This window comes from Nelusetta ayraudi, unplaced genomic scaffold, assembly GCF_046127955.1.
Source record: "Nelusetta ayraudi isolate G7.1 ecotype Tasmania unplaced genomic scaffold, CSIRO-AGI_Nayr_v1 ptg000074l, whole genome shotgun sequence".
NCBI classification, from domain to species: domain Eukaryota; kingdom Metazoa; phylum Chordata; class Actinopteri; order Tetraodontiformes; family Monacanthidae; genus Nelusetta; species Nelusetta ayraudi.
The window spans coordinates 451,686-472,500 of record NW_027466124.1 but is presented as its reverse complement, the minus strand read 5'-3'; the positions used below and the strand labels follow the sequence as shown (position 1 = coordinate 472,500).

Genomic DNA, 20,815 nt, shown 5'->3' with positions numbered 1-20,815 from the left:
CAAAGTGTTGGGGACACTCACAGAGGCAGGTGGGTTTGGGCGCGTCCCACTTGCCCAGTTTGGTGCAGTGGCTGATGTTTCTGCCCTCCAGCATGAAGCCGGCGTGGCAGCTGTAGTGGAGCACCGTCCCCTCCACCGGCGGCCCCGGCGGCTTGGCTGCCACACGGCCGTTCTCCAGGGACGACCACACCCGCGGACACAGCAGCACTGTGAAGACAGAGATGGCACGGGACGTTAGTTGAGGTGGTGGCGGGCGGTGGAAGGGTGCGTGAGAAGAGGACGATGCAGATGTTTCCCTCTCTCTAAATAAATGCAGAACGGAGGTTTTTAATGAATAATTTGGAAGCTTGAGATTTTCTTTTTGTGGTGCCTTTCGCCTCTCAGTATAAAACTACTTCCAGCTATGATCACCAGCGTTCACTCGCTGGACTCCATGTGCTGCACGTTGGGCGAGCCATGCTTTTTTTAGGGGCCAGAAAACAGATTAGATAAGTGCTCACTCGAACATGATTAATACATTTTAACAAAAAAAGCAAAAATATATAAAGATGTGAAGCTGAGTGGAACTCCTGAAACAGGTGCATTTCAAGGTAATTTTATGTAGGTATTTTGTGTTAATATTATTATAGGAATTGCGGTTAGAGAATGTAATCAGCATCAAAGCATGCAAATAAAAATCTGAAAGACAATTATATACAACTATATTTTCAGAGCAAAATAGACACAAGATAAAACCACAGTTGCAGTATTTTACTCTTTTTTTTTTTTTTCAAATCCAATACTGGACTAGCAACCAGTAGATGAGATTGCAAACTTGACAGGCACTGACAGGGTGAGATTCATGCTCAGTGAACGTGTTGCACACTCAGAGTCAGAGATTTTCCTCCTCCTCCTCCTCCCTTGGTTGTAATGATCTGGGATCAGGACTCAGTGACAGCAGTTAGGGATGATTCACTCGCCAGCAACATTTTCCGTGTCCTCCTGAAGGACTACAGAGCGCCGCCAAGCTGTGTCAGACACACAATCAATCCAGCCAGTACCGGGCCTTTTTTCTTTCTCTCCCCCCCCCCCTCTTCAGCTGGACGTGACAGAGCCCAGGAGGCTCTAATGAGGAGGTGTGAAGACCATGTCAGCTGACTGTTCACTCACTCCCTGCTGTACTGACCTCACAGCGGAGGACGGTTGTTCTGTAGCTGCTTGTTTCCAATCTTATAGCCTCAGTCAGTGCACTGCTTGTTCGGGAGGTCAGTGACGCTCCTGCAGAACCTTAGAATACTGCCGCCGCAACAATAAACCTCAACTTCTAACAAAAAAAAACCCCACAACAACACGTGTATATGGCAATCCAATTTACATGCCACACAGAAGAAACAGACATCTTGCACTGGCAGAGACGCTAGCAGTTTTTTGCAATCTGAAACTGAAGGTCTTTTCGCAAAGTTTACTGATCCCAGTAGAAAATTTGCAATACAAAAGAATAAAAAGAAAGATTAAAACGGTATAATGCCAGCATGACTGAATCTATTAAAGCTACAGCAGTTACTGTGAAATGTTATTAAAACAATTTAAGGCCAAATACTCAGACAGCCAACAAAAGCTTGAAGTTTGAGACAATTTTAAATTAAAACAAAAAAAATAAAACTGAATAAGAAAATTATCATCTCAATGCAAACACAAACCATTTAGCTTCAACTATACAGGAACAGTTCCTATAATGGTTCTGTATAGTTCATGGGTCCAAGGGTCCATATGGAATATGAAAATCATGTGCCTCTGGTCGGCCAATGAACAACATTATCTTTTGCTGCTTTGGTTTTCTCCACTTTGCGAAAACACACAGGTCTGTAAATCAGCCCTTCATGATGTCACAGCATGCAAAGACACTTCTCTCAGGTCTTGGCCTCCTTAAGACCGCCTTTTCATTGTGCCCTTCCAAACATGCCGCAGGTCCAACAAATCATCCCTTTTAGCAGCTGGCTGTAAACAGTGGGCTAATTAGGCTCTTTAGTGGAGAGCTCAACCGGCTTTATTTCCTCCGCTATTTATTATGAGAGGCTTCTCCACTGAGATGAAACATAAAGATCTGAGAAAGACTGCAGTAGGGCAGCGTCAGAAGTGAAAAATGGTAGTGGTTACTACCTGCTGCTTTCTATATTACAATCCACCAACAAGAGGCCGAGCTCTTGAACATAATTTGTTCAGCTGCCGAGTTTTGTTTAATCTTGCTCCCAGTGTGAGCACATAATAATGGTCCAATCTGCACCATGCAGCCTGTGCTCTTACGTAAGACGGAGAAAAATATAAAATAATAATAAAAACAAAAACAACAACCAACGTACTCCTGGGAAAAATACAAACACGGCTGATTTGGCTTTAAAAATATGAAGTGAGAGGCAGGGATTTGACTGGGGGGGTTTACTCAGTGTTTGCAGAGGTGCTGTAGATGTGATCTGAGTAGAAATCGCACTAAGGTCTCACTGTGCGATAAGGAAATGTTGGGTTGCATGCAAAAAAAAATGCACTGCAGAGGATAGAGAGAGGAGGAGGAGAGAGAGAGAGATAGAGAGAGATAGAGAGGAGGAGGAGAGAGAGAGAGCAGCCACACCGAATGGAAGCGGCGGAGCAACAAAAAAAAAACAGTGAAAAGGCCGCGTTACAAGCGCAGCATTATAAATACTCCAAAGCAATTCCCAGCATGCAGCCTCCCAAAAATACCCTGAATGTTATCACGGAGTGCGCAGACAAAAGGGGCTAATTACCAATCAACAGAACGCACCAAAACACGCACGCACGCACGCACACACTCACTCACACCTTTTCATGGCAACAAAATGTCTTTACGAGCTGCTGCTGTCTGTCATCATTGAACCTTTTCACTGGCCAGAGGTGAAGAAGGTTGGATACTTCAACCTCCTTCTGGCTTCATTCACAGTCATCCAACACGGGTGTGACAGACGGGTTCTGATTTCAAAAAGTTCTGTGGGTTCTTTCAAAATGCATGTAAACATGTTGAGAAAAGCCGACGAGTCTACATATTTAATCACACATTCCAAAAACAAGATAATGTACAGCATAAAGCGCACATTGTCCACACAAGCACGAGTGTTTAATTTATGAACACACCCTTTACAATGTGGTCTGGGCTTTCTGTTGACACACAACCAGATTTTCTGGACACTAAAACCACAGTTTTTGTTAAAAAAAAAAAAAAAAAAAAAAAAAAAACCTCCTTCCAGAGTTACTGAATGAAAACTCCACTTCACTGTTTGTGCAGCTTGTACCTTTAATCTGAAGACATATTTTGTGTGCAGCAATAGTTTGTCCGAGCTCATCCATCCATTTTCTATCACCAATTCTCCAGCACTCTGAGTGGCGGTGGGGTGGGAGAGGTTGCTGAAAGCTATTGCAGTTGTCTTTGGGTTAAGGCAGGGTTATCGCAGGGTCAAATAACCCTGCGATAACCCTCTCAACCAAACAACCACTCTCAGCCACTCAACCACTTACGGCCAATTCAGAGTTTACATTTCAGCTGCGTGTTTGTTGGACTGTGGGAAGAAGCCGGAGAGCCTGGAGAGAACCCACACAGACGCAGGGAGAACACGCAAACTCCACTGAGAAAAGGCTCAGGGCCTGGGATCTAACCTGTGACTGTCTTGCAGTGAGGTGCTCACCACTGCACCACCGTGTCACCCTGAACTCATCCTCTGAAGCAAATGGGCAACAACTTCAGTCAGAGCCAGAATAGCGCAAGTTTGAACCTTTTTTATCTGCACTGTGTGCAGACAAAAATGTACTGTGAGAAGCATCAGTCAAAGTTTCCTAGCTTTTCTTAGCTTTAAATCCCTTTAAGTCAAATATTCAGAAGTAACTCAGCTTCTGTCAGTCCAAACACAGGCTGTGTCCGAAATCACTCACTCTTCCCTACTCTCTGTATAGGGAGTTATATGTAGCCGGTGGCAGGCTGTACATTTCAGTGACGTCATGTTTAGTCCACCCAAAATACACAGAATACACCTCATATTACCCTCAATATGGCCTTCATATAGTGGACCGAGTCAAGCAAAACTTGGTTCCCAGAGCTTAAATGCTTAAATTAAGACTAAGTAACTAAGGCCACTGATACTGTCAAAACTTACAGATAAAAGGCAAATAAGAGATTCCTCAACAAAGTTTTAATAAGTCCACCAAAAGTGCTCTGTTAGCTTTAACTGTTGTCCAAACTTGTCCAATAAACTGTGCATTATCGCTGTTTCGCATGAATATGTATCTCCGGGTTTAGTTAAGTCTGTGCGGTTCTCAGGGCTGTTCCAATCACAGGACGCGTGCGTACATGTGAAGTTGAGCGTAAGGCCAGCTAGCTGGCCCTGGTATTGCATATATTCGAGATCTGATTAGCTATTGCAGCGTTCACTTACAGTGCACAAGAGCCTGCAATGTCGATGTTGCTGGCGGAAGGCAGATTCAAGCCTAAGAGCATAGAACCAAGTATAACTGAATAAAAACTCCACCGTAATACATAACAATGGAAGCAACGCAATCAAGTGGATATAAGATGACGTGAAAATAACAGACTATGGAAAATAACTTTATATTTATATTATATGTACATAGGTATAGATTATATCCATTTTTCGTGATTACAAAAATAACGCTCACGTTTTCTACCTATGGGACAGCGTGAGCGCAATGCATGATGGGATATATTGCCGGGTTAATGACCATCATTTGCGCACGAGTTTTAGCGGCGCATTGTGGGACGCAGTGGGTGCACTATATAGTACGAGGGTCCCATCGCCGCCTCTTGATTCAGGGTACACAGTTTGCATGTGCACCATTTGAGGTCAAAGAAACGTTTTCACACGTGGGCTCAATGTAGATTCGTTGGTCATTTGCAGATGTAAACAGCTAGGTCGCTCCTCCACAGTGTAATCACAAAAAACACCTCTTCACGACACGTATTTCAATGCCAACACGATGAATAACCCTTCGACGTCGCTCTTCATGTTGTGCGTCAACACGAAGACTGAACAGTACGTCGGTGTGAAAAGGTTCATCCCTCATAGTCACGAACCCACTATGAGACCTTACCCCTCACTCCCTCCCTCCCTCCCTCCCCACCTCTCCCCCATAGTGCTCCTCTCCGCCTCACAGAGCCTCGTAATGGCTTTCAGCTCATTGTTTAGCTGGGCGGCCCTAAACTGCGCTACTCTGCTTCGCCCTCTCACCGCTCTCTCACGGCAGCTAATTGGCCGCAGCAGGCCGCCGTGTGAAAGGCGGAGAGAAGCTCTACAAGAACCCGCCGCGCACCACTTGTTCAGCAGCGGCAAATGGCAAGCGAGCACAATAGCGGCAACACAAGTGGAACGTTTCACAGAGCCGGTCAGCTCCGGATCCTTTCGCAGTAAATGTTTTTTTTTCTTCTTCTACTTCTTCTTTTTTTTTCTTAAAAATGAGTGATTCATTTTGTTTTTCATTAATTCAGTCTTCATTCTTCAATCGTCTCGTGTGAGACAGATGGCCTCCGATGACCACCAGCACTTGTGGGAGCTGACCAGTTCACTGCTACGCAGTTGCAGTTGCAGTTGCTGCTGTGCACACAATGGCCTCTGACCCCACTGAGTGCATCAAACAGTGACAGATCCCCTCAGAAGAGAAGGACAAAATATCTTGTTTGACCCCAGTGAGCTACTCCTCCTCAGTGCTTTGAGCTAGAAGGCGGCCAAAGGATAGAGAACATAAAAAAAAAATCACAAAAGACCTTCGACCTCAATCGTATATTTAAAGGAGCTACATGGGGTACGTGGTTCAGCTTATGAGGTTTCAGGAAGACGAGATTTCACACTGGACATGTCTTGCAATCTCACGAATCCCAGAGGAGGAAGTGATGTCATAGCACTCCCTGTCTTAATCTCCTCCTCCATGTTTACTCAGCTGCGCTATCATATTAATGCACATGGTGGACCTCCTCTCCCTTCCTGCCTCCGCAAACGTGTCTGCGACGGCAAAATGCAGCTAATGGGCAGCTGACAATCTATCAGCTAAGAATCCACACACATCGTGCTAATTTATAGATAGATAGATAGATAGATAGATAGATAGATAGATAGATAGGGTCATTATATCTTATTTTGCTCAGAGCTCACTACACCCGAGGCCACTCCATCTAGCAGTCAAATGCTATTATATGTAGCTCCTTTGATGTTATGACAAGAATAAAAATGAAAAAGAAACATGGATAAATGCGAAGTTGACCCTCCTCTTCGAGATACCATCCCGTCCCTGGCCCTGGACTGGAGAAAGACCCATTGATCATCTTCATTGACGTCAATGTTTTAGCAGCAAAAATAAATTTTCTGTCACATCGCAGCGTGCAACACCATAACGGCGGCAGATTCACATTTCAAGCTGATTTACTGCCCCACGCCAGACGGCGTGAGGACAAGAGCGAGCGGCGGCCCCATCGTGACTTGGCGCAGAGGCGAAACAAAAGTAGCAGGGGAGGGTGGGGTGTTGTGGGAGAATGGGGGGACGAGTGCAAGATCAAGCGGCGGGGACTTACGGCATCGGCTGTGCTGCGTCATGTCCGTCCACGTGCCATTGGGCAAGCACTTCCTGACCTTGGGCCCCACGATCACCCGGTTGCCTCTGCAGATGTACTCTATCTCGTAATCCACTGGCAGGATCTGCACACTGCGGATCTGTGGGAGAAAGAGACGTTGAAGCACGATCGATGCTCCCTCGTACCCTTTTTTTCTTCTTCTTTTTTTCCACCCCTTGACTTGCTCGGGGAGCCTCGACTTTTTGTGTTGACTTTGACGAGAAGAAAATTCCATGACAATATTGTCCAACTTGTAACTCAGTCATAGGTTGACGGAATTACACCGTCTCTCTTGCGATTGCGGTGCTGTGTGCGTGTGTGTTTGTGTCTGTGCAGTGTGGTTCGCAGTCGTGCAGTGCAGTAATAAAAGTAAGTTTAGACATTTTGCAGGATTTTTGGCTTCTTCTGTTTTTGCGGGGAGGAAATTGGGGGCCGTGTTTACGCTTTGCCACAACCATTTGCACTCACATACACACCTACAGACAATTTAGAGTTTCCAATTGACCTTTTTGGACTGTGGGAGGAAGCTGGAGAACCACGCGGACACAGGGAGAACATGCAAACTCCACACAGAAAGGTGCCAGGCCCGGAATCGAACCTTCTTGCTGTGAGGTGGCAAAGCAAACCGCTGCGCCACCATGTCACCCCAAACATAGAGTTGTGTTTTGTAAAATCTTGAGGCTCAATGAGAGCTACATGCATGCATGACTGTTGGAAAAGAGAGAGACGGTACATGCAGGTTGGAAAGAAGAGATCAGATTGTCTGAAGATGGGACTGTACTGAGTAGCACGATGGGAAATGTAGGACAGCATTCACAGACATGGACTTGATGGTTTCAACATCCACTCAGAAAGACATTAAGACTCAATAGGAGTCTTTTTCATCCATCCACCCATCCACGCATCCACCCATCCATCCACCCATCCATCCATCCGTCCGTCCGTCTGTCCTGTGCCTAGGGTCGCAGGTGTTCTGAAGTCCATATTCCCAGTTTTGCTTGGGGGGCTCAGGTAAGTCAGCCACATATGCCAAGCGTGGTTCCATATCATCTTAAAGACAATGATACGTGGATGCAGGTCTGCAGCTCTGTGTGCTCCACGTGTTCCAGTGAGACTTTTAATTGCGTGACCCATGCTGAAAATTAATGATTGACATTGGGGCAGACGTGACAAAGTCAAAGCAGCGGCTCGTGATGTATACCTATGTTTAAATGATCCATGCACAAAAAACATCTCGAACTACATTTCCGGTCATGCAACCCAACATGGTCTCATCTTCAGGACCCTCTCACGTTGTGGAGCAAAACATTTATTTTCTTCCTCTGTGCGCTTCACATCACATAAATTATGTATGCATCATCATCATCATATAACAGTAACTCTCCTCCTCAAGATTCTCCTGATGCACCAAACGGTTCACATCCTATGAGTCACCAACTCGCTGACTTTCAACACCGTCACGCTGCTATACGTTCCCTCAATATGGCAAATGTGACCGCAGTTACATTTCAAGTGGATTGGCACTGAGGCTTCCGTTTACTGTAGCTGCACAACACCAGAATGTTTCATGACATGTCAGGTGAACTGCGATTGAACGTGCTTGAGCTGCTGTACCTGCTCTTGTGTCAGGCCTCTGTAGCGGATGCCGCCGTCCCGGGGAGGCCTGATGATGGCGCAGCCTGTGAAGAAGAGAGGAGGATGAGGAGGAGGAGAAGGAGGAGACGGAGAAGAGAATAAAAGCAGAGCAGGAGCTCAGTCTCCAGGTAATGTGGGAGTAACACAACACATTGTCACTTTAACTGATGCTTCCCTCAAGGCGCAAATTACAGGGCTTCGCTCGGGTCACTTAGCAGTCTCGACGGACTTACTTCTGTCCATTAATGCATATTACAAACACACACACACAGCAAGAGACTCCGATTCCCGCACGTATTCAGTTCCAGGGAGGGAGAGAACGAGAGAGACGTGCCAGTTACCTCCAGCTGATGAATTATGTATGGGCACAACAGGAGATGGAAAAGCGGAGAGAAGAATCAGAAACAATAGCCGCGCCATATCGGGATCTGAAAGAGAAGGACAAAAGTGGGGAAGTGTGACAGCGAAATTGAGAGTTTTGCGAGAAAGTCGGGGGAGCAAACAAGACAGAGACAAGAGGGGGAAAAAACACAAGAGGAGACTGACTGAAGAAAGATTATTTCAGCGTGAAAAGCCTCATCCCCGATCCCGCAGCACTTTTTTGGTCAACTGTCTGCCTGTCACTATGACAGATCCCCCATTATCCCCATTGACAGATCTTCACTTTTCAGCCCAGACTCCAGTGGAGAAGCCTTGCATGATTAATTAGACAAAAAAAAATCGGCCACGGTCCCATGAAACAGCATATTTAGTCCTCCTCGGGTTTTAGCATCTGGCTGAAACTGATGCTCCACTGGACCTTTCATACAAGTTTTGCAAAGCTTTTTACTTATTTTGGGGGAGTTCACTGACAGGATAGAGACACATATCACTGTTAAAAAACATTGGTAAAGGGAATTTTGTGTAAAATGGGACCTGTGAGGCCTCAGTCCACAGATACAGTCCACTGCTTTATGCCAGTTGTTGTTTTTTTTCCTTTTTCTTTTTCTGTTCTTTTCTTTTTTTAAAGCGGCGCATCGAATTTTAGGGTGGAAAGAAATAAAACCTCCAAACCAAACCGACTGCACAGAGAGGATGACCTGTGAGATGAGTTCGCTCTTTTCCTTGCTGCCTCTCAGTGTATTTACAGCGCAGACAGCCCGGCCTCAACTGGGAGCCAGCTTGGCTTTATTTCAGAGGACCCGTTTAGGTTCTGATGGCTGAGATATATATATATATATATATATATATATATATATTTATGTTTTGTTTTTGTCCAATGAAAAAAAAAAATCAAAGCACTCACAGATTTTAGTGCTCTCTTCATGTCAGAGTAAACAGCGACCTGGAACGACTTGAGGAAGATGACCACAAAAGCTCCGCATCGCCCCCCAGAAAGGTGCTATTTAGGTGTAGCGACAGCTCTCTGGGACGCGATGACCAGCACTGCCAGGAAACGAGTCTCGATTTTGAGCTTGTCGCACTCACGACGCGCGGTTTCATTTAAAGTCAACATAGACAACTTTATTTTCCTGCGGCGCTTTCAAGCCGCGTCCTTTCAGGCATCTCCAGGACAGGATTAGCAACATGGCTGCAGTCCAGCACGAAAGCAACCGCACAAATTCTGACTGGACACGAAAGATCAGTCCCAGAGGTATGATACAGGAAACGTTAGTGAGCTGTGATTCAAAGGTTTACCAAAATCTACATCTTGCAAAGTTTTATTGAGTCCTTAAATGTAAATTACAGGAAGGATGAAAAATCACATCTTAAAGAGGTTCCATTTTAGCACCTTCCCTCTACTGATGTTTTCCTCCAAGAATCTTGGCCTCCATCATGCCAGTGAACTCCCCACAAATGAGAAAAGTCAATCTTTTCCTTCTTTGGCTTGCTCCAATTTTGAGAAAAGTGTGTGCCAGGTCACTGTGATCAGGTCAGAGTCAACCAAGTTCATCAAACAATAACAATAACAATAATAATAATAATAATAATAACCTGATATATATATATATTTTTTAAATCAAACTGTAAAGCTGTGATAGCAACAACATATTGCAAATGATTTTGACAGACGCAAACAGACACAGATGGCGCCCTATTCCGTTCAGCCACCAATATGCTGCGCTATGTAAATTGCATAATGATAAGGTATAGCAAACAATGCCGATTTTAAATAGTGGTTATTCAAGAGCAACAGAACCAGGGACTTATAATTATTTTTTTCATTCTGCTGCTGCTGCTGCTGCTGCTGCTGCTGCTGCTGCTGCTGCTGCTGCACTATCCAGCTCGACTGTGGCAGCTTAGCTAGAGGCTGTGGTGGGGAACACTAGCAGTTGCTAATGTAGCCCTCCACTCTTAGTCTCCAGCAGAGGCAAGGAAGTCTATATTAATCTAGTTAGCTCACTTCCTTTTTGAACCTGACATCACCTTGGGCAATTTTCAGACTTTGTGCAGCGGCTGAAACCTTCACACAACCACTTTTTACCCCCGTCACAAATAAGCTGGCAACACCTCTTAAAAGAAGACCTTTGAATGTAAAACCTGAGGAGACCTTGAATAAATACCAGACAGAGAGAAGAATAACCTTCGGCCCAGCTTAACTTTGGCACTGCAAATGCCACTTAATCATCACTACGGATGCCAGATGTGCAGATTTCCTGTGAGTGTCACAGACTCAGAGCCTCAATTGCTGGCAAGGAGAGGAAACACAAATCCTCTCACATGCACGCACACACACATGCACAGCATCAATGATAAACACTCTATATATAGCTGCTCATTTGCAATTTTGAATAATAAATACAGTTTTATGAGGCTGCCACACTTGCACAAAACATAAACATGTCCATACTCTGTCTCACTTTACAAGGCAGCGCGAGGGTGTGCACGGCAAACGGGTTTGGGTGGGTGATCGGGGTTGCGGGGGGCGGTCACTATTAAAGTGTCACAGCGAAGGGGGACAGATGGCGACGAGGCTCGCTTCGTGGAAGACAAGACAAACTCTGCTGGATACTTCATTAGCATTATCCAGAGTATTTTTAGAGTTCACTGAGAAGTATGCAGAAAGAGTATGTGTGCATACTTGTGCCTGCTGTGTGTGTGTGTGTGTGTGTGTGTGTGTGTGTGTGTGTGTGTGCGTGCTCTCGTGTGCGTGTGTCCTGGTCGCAGTTGGGGGAGGGGCAGTAATAGAAGAGAAGGTGTTGGAAGAGGAAGACAACCAGCCCAGCAGGAATCATCAATATCAGCGGACGCACACTGAGGCGGATAAAAGCAAACGGTGTGTGTCTGTGCACGCGCGCATGTGTGTGTGCGTGTGTGTGTGCGCGCGCGTGTGTGTGTGTGTGGCATAGCAATGGACGAGGCTGCCTATCACCTGCTGTAACTCCATCAGCACTGTGGCTGCAGCAGAGCGGTCGGTCGGAGGGGGAGAGACGAGTGAGGAGCGAGGAAGGGTGGCGGTGCGAGCGTCAACTAGCCTCGAGCTTTAAATGCAATTAAGGCTCCAGCAGCACAGACACCCCCTCTCAGGACAGAAAGAGAAGAGAAGAGAAGAGAAGAGAAGAGAAGAGAAGAGAAGAGGGAGAGAAGGAAAAAAACGGTGCGGCATTGTGACACAACTCGGGCCACATTCGCATGCACTCCTCTCTGCCGCCACTGTTGCAAAGAGACTCACTGCCTGCCTGCCTGCCTTCCATCCATCCATCCATCCACATCCATTCTTCCCTCTCACTCACTCTCTTCTCTCTCCCTGCGTGACTGTGTGTGTGTGTGTGTGTGTGTGTGTGAATTATTCCGGAAGCTGCAGTAGAGGAGGAGGTGGTGGTGGTGGTGCGGATGGACAAGGATGAAATGGGGGTGGAGGGGGGAGGGGGGAGAAGGGAGGGTGTTCCGGTCCGTTTCAGCACCACAGACAGCTCCTTCATGCAACACACTGTGATGGGACACGGCGACGGCACCGCGTCCCATCACAGTGTGTTGCAAGACGGGAGCTGTCTGTGGTGCTGAAACGGACCAGCTCACCTCCCCAGCAGCACCTCCGTGTGTCCTCACACACCTAACACAAGGTGGTTGAGGGGTGGGAAGAGGTGGGAGGGCGCTCGCGGGGAGGTGGGGGTCTCTCTCTCTCTCTCTCTCTCTCTCTCTCTCTCTCTCTCTCTCTCTCTCTCTCTCTCTCGACTCAGATGCTGTGTTTTCGTGCATGGCTGAGCATGAACCACCGAGACGTGAGGGTCACCGTACTGGTGCCACCAACCGTATGCTGCCGGTAGTTACATGTCGACTGTTGACGAGGGGAATCCGTGACGGCCTGCCTGCCTGCCTGCCTGGGAGGAGGAAGGCCGAGGAGGACGTGTAGTGTAGTCCACCCGCCCCCCGCCCCCACCCCTAACACACACACACACACACACACACACACACACACACACACACACACACACACACACACACACACACGCACGCAGCTCCTCGTATATGAATGGATCTGGGGCAAAGTGTCGCCTATACACTTGACATCATGTCATCCGCACAAATCATTTTTAAAGGGCTTGAAATAAAAAGGGGGCGTCAAAACATCAGTCTGTTTCGCTTCCTCTTCTTCTTCTGCCTCTTTTTTTTTTTTTAATCCTATACCACCACCACCACCACCACCACCTCTCCTTCGCCCATCTATATGCAGGCGGGATGGACGCCGCTGCTGCTGCTTTCAGGGAATCCAAAGACATAATAATCATAATAATAATAAATATGGCAGGTGCCCCATTGACAGCGCATGCAAAAGAAAAGCGGGGGGAACGGGAAGCGGACGGAAGGAAGGAAGGAAGGAAGGAGGGAGGGAAGGAGGGACGCGGTAACGGAGGCATCTGTCTGCGCGGCACGGCGCCGGGAAACAGAGGAGACATAATCTGCCATATTATCGCGAGCTACACTGGTAGTAGCATGTAGCCCTCCTTCCTTCCCTCCCTCCCTTCCCTTCTGCCCCCAGAAGCAAAGCTGTAGCATGTGTACTTACTATTTACTTTCGACGCGCTCGGCCGAGATAACGGTGCTGCTTCTTCTCCTTCCGGATGGGAGCCGCGTCGTCGGCGAAGGCTGGAAAATCGCAAGTCCCAAGTGTCGGATTATTTGGTGGAAACGTGCATCTCTGCAACCTTCTCTTTCATGCCCTCCTCTCACTCTATCTCTATCTCTCCGTCTCTCTCTCTTTCTCTCTCGCTCCCAACCTGTCTATCTCTCTCTTTTATGGCTATATTAATATGGCTATAAATGTGCAGGCTGCTCCGTTCGTAAACACAACGTTACATAAACAAAAAAAAACGTCTCTCCCCCCCCCCCCTCGTTCCGGTTCTCGCAGCGTATTGCATTGACGAGGCGAAGCTAAGAAATGACACCGATTGATTTTTTTTTTCCCCTAAAAAAAAGAGGCCGTAGAAAAGAAAGAAAGAAAGAAAGGCAGGCATGCACTATATACAAACGCAGCCCCCGTAAACGACGAAGCGGCGGTTCGCCTCCCTCCTCTCCTTCCTTCCCTCTCCCCCCGTCCGCGAGCCTGAGCTAATACACGACGTCATGATGGAGACGCGCACGGTGCGTAACGTCGGTGCCGCCGCTCTCTCACGAACACGCTCACTCACTCAGTCACTCCGAGACGGCGGCCAGCGGCTCCAGGCCGCACCGAGACGCAGCCAATATGTAGATATTCGTGTATAAAATGTATCTCGACGAAACTGAGGGCGGTTTGAGGGGGTTGGATTTTGGCGGGATTTTTCTTCTTCTTCTTCTTTTTTTTTTTTTTTTTTTTTTTTAGCTCGCCGACGTTCCGCTTAGATCCCCACCGTGGACAATTGCGGCGGGAAGCGCGAGACACGGACGGAGGTGCAGATATGTCGCGCGGCGCGCTGCTTGCTGTGGTATTACCACTCGGCTACTTCGTTAATCCGTGTTCACCACCACCACCCCCCACAGACACACACACACACACACACACACACACACACACACACACACACACACACACACACACACACACACACACACACCACTAAGCAAAGCCTCTCTGGAGTTAAGTCGACGACGCAAAACGCAGCAGTCAGTCGTTTCTACAACACTGGCCATCTTTTAAATCTCCTTTATCTCCCGTATTGTTTTTCCCCTCCCGCCCCTCACTTCCGGCCCATTCTCTGCTGCCTGCCTGCCTGCCTGCCCCTCTCCTGCCATCTATTCTGAGATCAGCATCCTGCTTCATACATCTGCTGAATAATTAAAAGACAGGCTGGGGAACACATCACCTCTCTGCCTCTCTGCCTCCTAACAGCCCCCCCCCCTCCCTTGACTCACTGGCAGCCCTCTCAGAGTCTCAGAAAATAAAATATGAACATATTCAAAAGGACACATGCCAAGAAGTATGATCATGGTTTATTTTGATTATACACACGAGCGGTCGACTGTAAGAGTGGGGTGGTGGCATCCGGCGATACCAAGACTAGTGGTGAACACTACTTGGTTTTGGGACAGAAGCAACCAGAGTGTTCCAGGTAAAACAGCAACAAGGTTTTTCTTTCTTTTTCTTTTTTAAATATACACGTTTGGCAACCCGCGGATCTGCACACGTCTGTACAACAAACCAGCAAATTTATTCCATCAGCAGCACACGATAATCGTACATGTCAGTTAATTGTTTTGTCCTTTTTTGTAATAAGTACATACATTTAAGAGTCATTTCTTGACTTTAACATTTTACACTTTGACAATCAAAGTACAATATTATATAGAGCAAAATACACAAAAACGAGATTTTAAAAAAAAAATCTTCAAGTCTCACTAGAAACAGTGGCGGGACAACTTGCGCGGATGATTCTGACCATTAAAAAAAAAAAAAAAAAAAACATCATAGGGCGCACACAATAATTTTTTTTCATTTCATATTTCTAACCAGAACTAAAGCAGAGTTTATTACAAAGTACGACTCATGCTAAATTAGTTACTTGTTCTGCGTAAAGGCACACTTTTTAAACGCAATGGCTGCCAAAGAAATCAACAAATGTAAACAAAATCCAGATAATACAAATTCAGGGAGGGGCTTTCTTCATGATGGAAGTGCAGCATTGATGACATTAAATTAAAAAAAAAAAGAAAAGGACGAGGGCCGAGGAAGATCTTCAGTTTGATGGTGCCAGTCTTTGCTTCAGCATGCAGCGCTGAATAAGTAGCAGAAATGTTCTTTTAAATGAAATGGAGTGCATGCTATCGGAGTCAAAAGGAGTTACTGTCAAAAGGAGTTATTGTCCTCATTTTTTTCCCTCTCCAATTCATAGACGCGCTGGGAATATTCAAAAAAATGCATTCTCATGTGCTGATGACAACAAAAACAAGGTGCAAACACACGTATGAACAAATGAAATATACGACTTGAAATACACCTTTAGTCCGCACTGGCAGAGAACCACTTTCGTCATCTTTTTCCGGCGTCTCGCCCATGATGGGGATTGGGGGAGTGTGGGGGGTGCATGAGGGGGGCGGAGAGCACATGAGAACGTCACGGCGCCATCTACCTTGAAGCCATGGCTGATTAAGACTCGACACGACTGGGGAAGCAACAATGGAGGGAAACATTTTCAACCAGTCTCTCTAAATTAGATCAGCCGAGCGAGAGCAGATGCTTTTCTAAATATGTCTGTTTGCACAGAGCTTTTGATCTTTCCTCGCCGTTCCTTCATGCTTAAGGAACAAAATTCTTCCCCGAATACCCCGCTGGGAGTGGATTTACTTATCGTCGGCGGTTGAAAGCGCTTCAGTTTTTCAGCGTTGTTCTATCGAGGCCGCAGCTTTAATGATGTCAGTGTCAGTGTCATTCACGTCAGTCAACATACTTGTATTTATCTACACGAGTATCACACGCCTACTTTCACATTTGCATCTAATGCAATCTGGTTAGACCTGGGAGTGTTGCAGCTAACATTTTCAATAACTCAACATTGCGTTTCTACGCGCATGTGCAGTTGCGTTACACCTACGACAGGCTCACAAGCTGAAGCTCCGGTGGTGCTGCTTGTAGAACTGCTGCTGGCGCTCTTTGGCCGCCGCTTCCATCAGCCGGTCCCTCCTGTCCATCACGCCGCATCGTTCCCGGTCGCTCTCGTCCCCGGTGACGCTGCCGACGTCGCTGAGGTCCCCGAGGTGCTCCACCGAGTCGTATTTCTCCAGGTCGGACGCGATGGTCTGCAGGCTGAACACGGAGAGGGAGTCGGAGCCGGACCGCTCGCGCTCCCTCTCGCACTCCTTGTCCTTGTACTTCTCCACCAGGTCCATGGCCGCGTCCGTCCGATCCAACCCCATCGCGCCACCGCCACCACCACCACCACCGCAGGCCCCAGCTTCCTTCTTATCTCTGATGTCGGACTCTGCTCCCACAGGTGGACTCCGCCCCCCGCAGACAGTGGGACGGCCCCGCTCGCCCTGGTCTCTCTCCCTCTGGGCGTGGATCTGCTCGCTGATTTGCTCCAGGTTCCGAAGGGCAATGGAGTAGCGGGTTTTCACTTTGGCGACTTGCTGCTCCAGCTGCAGCACTATGGTCTTGTTCTCCTGCAATCACACACACGTACGTACGCACGTGCACATTTCTGTCACTTTTAATCACTCTTGCTTTGAAATGACCTTCAGTAAATCTGTACAGCACATACGATATTACATGAATCCCTCACATACGCAAAAAACTGAGGTTCCTTTTTCAAGTAAGAATGAGGAGAGTGCCAACGCACCAAACATCAGCTTCATTGCTGCGTCTGAATTACCTCCAGTATGTGGTTGAACTGGGCTTTGAGCTCAAAGTAAGGTTTGGATTTTACGATGGCTCTTTTCAGGGACTTCTGCAGCATCTGGACCCGAGCCTCGGCCTCCTGGCAGGCGTGCGTGACGCGCATGTGCTCCCGTTCGCTTCGCAGCCGCTCCTCTTCGGCTTCGTTCACCTGAGTGAGAAACACGGTGGCGGAGGGGAGAGAGGGCCGGGCAGTCAACAGACAGGAGGAGGGAAGCAAAGTCTGGTGTATCTGAACCACGTGACACCCAGCAAGTAGCCGCCGCTCTCTAAAATGATATAAACTCTCAAGAATATTTGACTGTGTAAACTTATGAATTAGTTACGAAAAGGACATTTTCAAACTATTAACTGACTAGGTCATTATCACTTTCAGTTCCATTGTTATGCACGGTTCCTTTTCCCAACATGTATCATCCTCATTCAAAGTCTAAGAACAATCCTTCACCTGTAAATGACTCATTTTCTGCACACATGCACAGAGAGGGAGAGAGAGAGAGAGAGAGAGAGAGAGAGAGAGATAAAGAGCAGCTGTCACTCCTGGTCCCACTGTTACCTTGGACGTGGCGTGGTTGAGCATCTCCTGCCAAGTGGGATCAAGGGTGTTCTTCCCGTCGGCCATCAGGCCCTGCTCTGCCACGTAGACCATCTCCCGGGCGGCTGTGTGCATGGAAACGGCTCTCTCGTAGCTCAGCGCTGCCTTCTGCGTCTCCTGCTGTGCCTGCACAGAGCGGACCGAGCTTTTAGAAGCCACAGAACTGCAATGTGGAAAAAATGTTTTATTGTATTAATGTTTTAGTCTGACCTGCGTCAAAACATACTTGTTAATGACTGGCTGATGAATCAATTGATTACTCATTATTGTTATTACTGAAAGTACAGGAGAAGGTAATGTTTGCTAATTTAAAAAAAAAAATCATTATCTTGGAGCCAAACAGAAATGATGACTTCATCATGCAGAGACGGACCTGTTCATTAGAACAAATCTTTTGTGCTGTTCCAAAGCAATACAGACAATGAGACGCTGCAGGACCACTCCCGTCGGTGCTACCAGCATTCTATGTGCAATAACATTAAGTTTAAATGTGGGAACCATGTCTTTCAGTACTAATGCGGGCTGCAGGACATGACAAGGTTATTCCTTTATCTCGCTAGACAGTTTGAAAGGCCTCACTCACACCAAGCCAACCTTTGTGAAAAACAATACCAATGATGTATTTCAGCTCAAGCATCCAGTGTAAAATAAATCAAGTACCAAGTAAAAAAAACAAAACAATGTACAGTAGTAATGTAGAGGAGAAACTGCACCAGTGTTCATTGCACATGCTATTAAATACATTGAATATATAATGATGTGTTGTATTCTTTATTTAACGTTTATATATATTTTTTATCTAATGTTTTGATTTTCTTGTGTTTTTGTTTTGCAAAATGTATACTAGTCATCTGTTATTCATAAAAAAAAAAAACATTTGGTAACACTTTTAAAGGTCCTATAATATAACAATAACCCATTCCAATATGCTGTTTTCTCAAAATCCAGAATCTAGAGAAGTTTTGGATCATTAATAGCTAGTCATAAAATAAAGATGGGAAAATGTGTATAATATTGGACCTGTATCCATCCATCCGTCCATTTTCAACACCCGCTTATCTCTGAGCTCAAGGTCACAAGATATGGAATCTGTAACATAGTTAAAAACCCATAATATAATAAATGACCTAAGAAACATGTGTTATCTTTCTTTACCTCCTTTGCAAGGCGGCGAGCCTCATAGTAGGGCCTTGCTTTCTCGATGCAGCCGCCAAGCTGAGAACTCTGAGCATTCAGCTTTCGAGCAGATTCAGTCAGGATCTTCCGGTACCCTGATCTGGCATCCTGGACAGTTGGAATTACAAGTCTGACAGTATTAGATCTACCACGACTAGATAGAGTAAGTGTCTGCCTGCCGACACGCCAGTGAGGATTAGGTCTCAAATTGTTTATCGAATCTCGGAGCCCTGACTCAGCTAGACTTTATGCTAAGTTATAATACAAAAAATATCACACTAATAATTTATATCTATGTATTTGTACTCAATTGTACATATATTACAAGCTAAGTGCTTTGAGATTCTACATAGCCAGTAAAAATGCAGGTTTTACTTACATCCAGCTGAAGCTCTAGTCTGTTAATTTCAGCACTGGCTTCGTTCAGATGCTCCAACTCTTCCTGTAAGAAAATACATTAAGTGACTGCTTTAGGTCCTCTTTCACAAACAGAACATGATACTTTATTTTAGTTTTGAGCCTATGTATGATTGCATTCAAATCAAAAGTGGGAATTTATGGCTGAGAATGAAGCCACAATTCAAACAACGAAAGCAAGCATTTTTATCATTAATAATAATCACACTGGATATAAGGTAAATATGTTACCAAAATATCATGAAGGCATTTTTATTTGTATGCCACGCATCTTTCAATAATTGATTTTCACAAACCCCCAGGGGTCGGTAACAGTAGCATCCTTGCTGATTTATGTTTATCAGCTGATTTATTTATCAAGTAAAGCAACACCAAAAGACCAAGACCCACTGTCAGAGGATGGTTCTCCTACCTGGATCCTGGGGTCCAGTTCCTCCTCGTAAGGGCTGTGTAATGGCTCTCCCACGCCTTTCTGTTTATCACTGTCATTGCATGTGTCTTTGAGCGTCGCGTCGAGTGCGTTGCCAATGTTTTCCGCACCTTTCTCGTCGTCCTCCCCACCAGGAATAACCTCCCGCCAATCCCCAGCATCAGACTCCCCGGATCCGGCGGGGCTCTCCCGCAAATCGCCCGGCTCCATTCCAGGCAGGTTATGGGCGGCTTGCTAGCCAGCGCTATTGAGTAGCTACGGTTACTTCGCGAACTATGTAACAATTGATGTAATTAACCAACACCCACCAGGTTTCCTTAGCAATAATTGGAGAGATATTCTGCACGGATGAATTAGAATGCAGCTGAATCCCAGTAGTGACGACTGTTGACCAGGCAAACAGCCATATCAAGTCACCGGAACGCGAAGCGACTAAGGCTAGCCACGGCTGCAGCCTAGCGCGCTAGCAGGCTAAAACGCTGTCAGCGCGAACAGATTAAGACATCTGAGACACACAACCTCCTTAAGATTAAGATAAACGGAGACCCGTGTCCATTTCCCCCCCGTGACACATGTCCGTTCGCCCATCTCTCACCAGATCCTCATTCCTGTTGCTAGACAAGCTAGCTAGCTAACGGTCTCAGTTTCACATCATCATCACGACTGAGGTAAACAGTGGGGCCACTTGCTTGGCACTGCGCTGTGAAGCTTGGCCCACAGCGGCTTCCGTCGACTCAAGAAATTGTGTTGGTTGGCAAAATAAATTACTATTTGGCTATAAACCACTTATGTGATGGCAACATACCTATATACATATGTTCTAATCTAATTCCAGAATGTAATATTCCAGGCAATTTTACCTCCTCTCAGTAATAACAGAGTCTTAATAATAGCAATTTACCCCCAAAGGCAGTTAGGGTAAACATTTAAAAAGCTTTCCTCCCTAATTTCACAAGATCTCAGGTTACAGTGCCTTTGATCATCACACTTGAAAGACTATGCAGCCCTACTACCAATACCTTTATTTCTCAGTGCAAAATAAACTTGTTTTAATTGTTTAAATATGTAGAACTGATCCTACAGCTACACTTATCACCAGAAAATAGGACAGAATGCCTTGCCCTTTTTAGCCATCATGTTTTTCTGATTTGTTTTCTGTTTCTAATGTACTGTTAC

General features: G+C 46.2%; 3 protein-coding genes across 6 annotated transcripts in view; 1 reads left to right on the top strand and 2 right to left on the bottom strand.

Annotated features, from left to right (window-relative positions):
- The window catches only part of gabbr1a (gamma-aminobutyric acid (GABA) B receptor, 1a), an 81,471-nt gene extending 67,746 nt beyond the window's left edge, over nucleotides 1–13,725 (bottom strand). Inside the window, exons 1-5 of one of the 3 annotated variants that reach the window (XM_076043276.1) lie at nucleotides 13,221–13,725; nucleotides 8,575–8,661; nucleotides 8,213–8,277; nucleotides 6,560–6,698; nucleotides 22–207 (exon numbers count right to left, since the gene is read on the bottom strand). In XM_076043276.1, coding sequence (XP_075899391.1) covers nucleotides 22–207; nucleotides 6,560–6,698; nucleotides 8,213–8,277; nucleotides 8,575–8,653 — 469 coding nt within the window. In that variant the 5' untranslated portion in view covers nucleotides 8,654–8,661; nucleotides 13,221–13,725. The remainder of the gene's footprint in view (nucleotides 1–21; nucleotides 208–6,559; nucleotides 6,699–8,212; nucleotides 8,278–8,574; nucleotides 8,662–13,220) is intronic. The other 2 variants (XM_076043275.1, XM_076043277.1) reach the window with 2 other exon arrangements.
- Nucleotides 4,806–20,815, top strand: part of dhx16 (DEAH (Asp-Glu-Ala-His) box polypeptide 16) — a 53,468-nt gene continuing 37,458 nt past the window's right edge. For both annotated transcript variants that reach the window (XM_076043271.1, XM_076043273.1), the window contains exon 1: nucleotides 4,806–4,811. The gene's annotated coding sequence lies outside the window, so the exon portion shown is untranslated. The remainder of the gene's footprint in view (nucleotides 4,812–20,815) is intronic.
- Nucleotides 14,605–20,386, bottom strand: sh3bp5la (SH3-binding domain protein 5-like, a). Its single transcript, XM_076043295.1, has 6 exons — nucleotides 19,622–20,386; nucleotides 19,172–19,234; nucleotides 18,772–18,900; nucleotides 17,578–17,742; nucleotides 16,999–17,172; nucleotides 14,605–16,789 (listed from the first exon to the last, which is right to left on the bottom strand). Exons 1-6 carry the CDS (start codon nucleotides 19,847–19,849, stop codon nucleotides 16,229–16,231), a joined length of 1,320 nt encoding a protein of 439 aa, XP_075899410.1. The 5' UTR covers nucleotides 19,850–20,386; the 3' UTR covers nucleotides 14,605–16,228.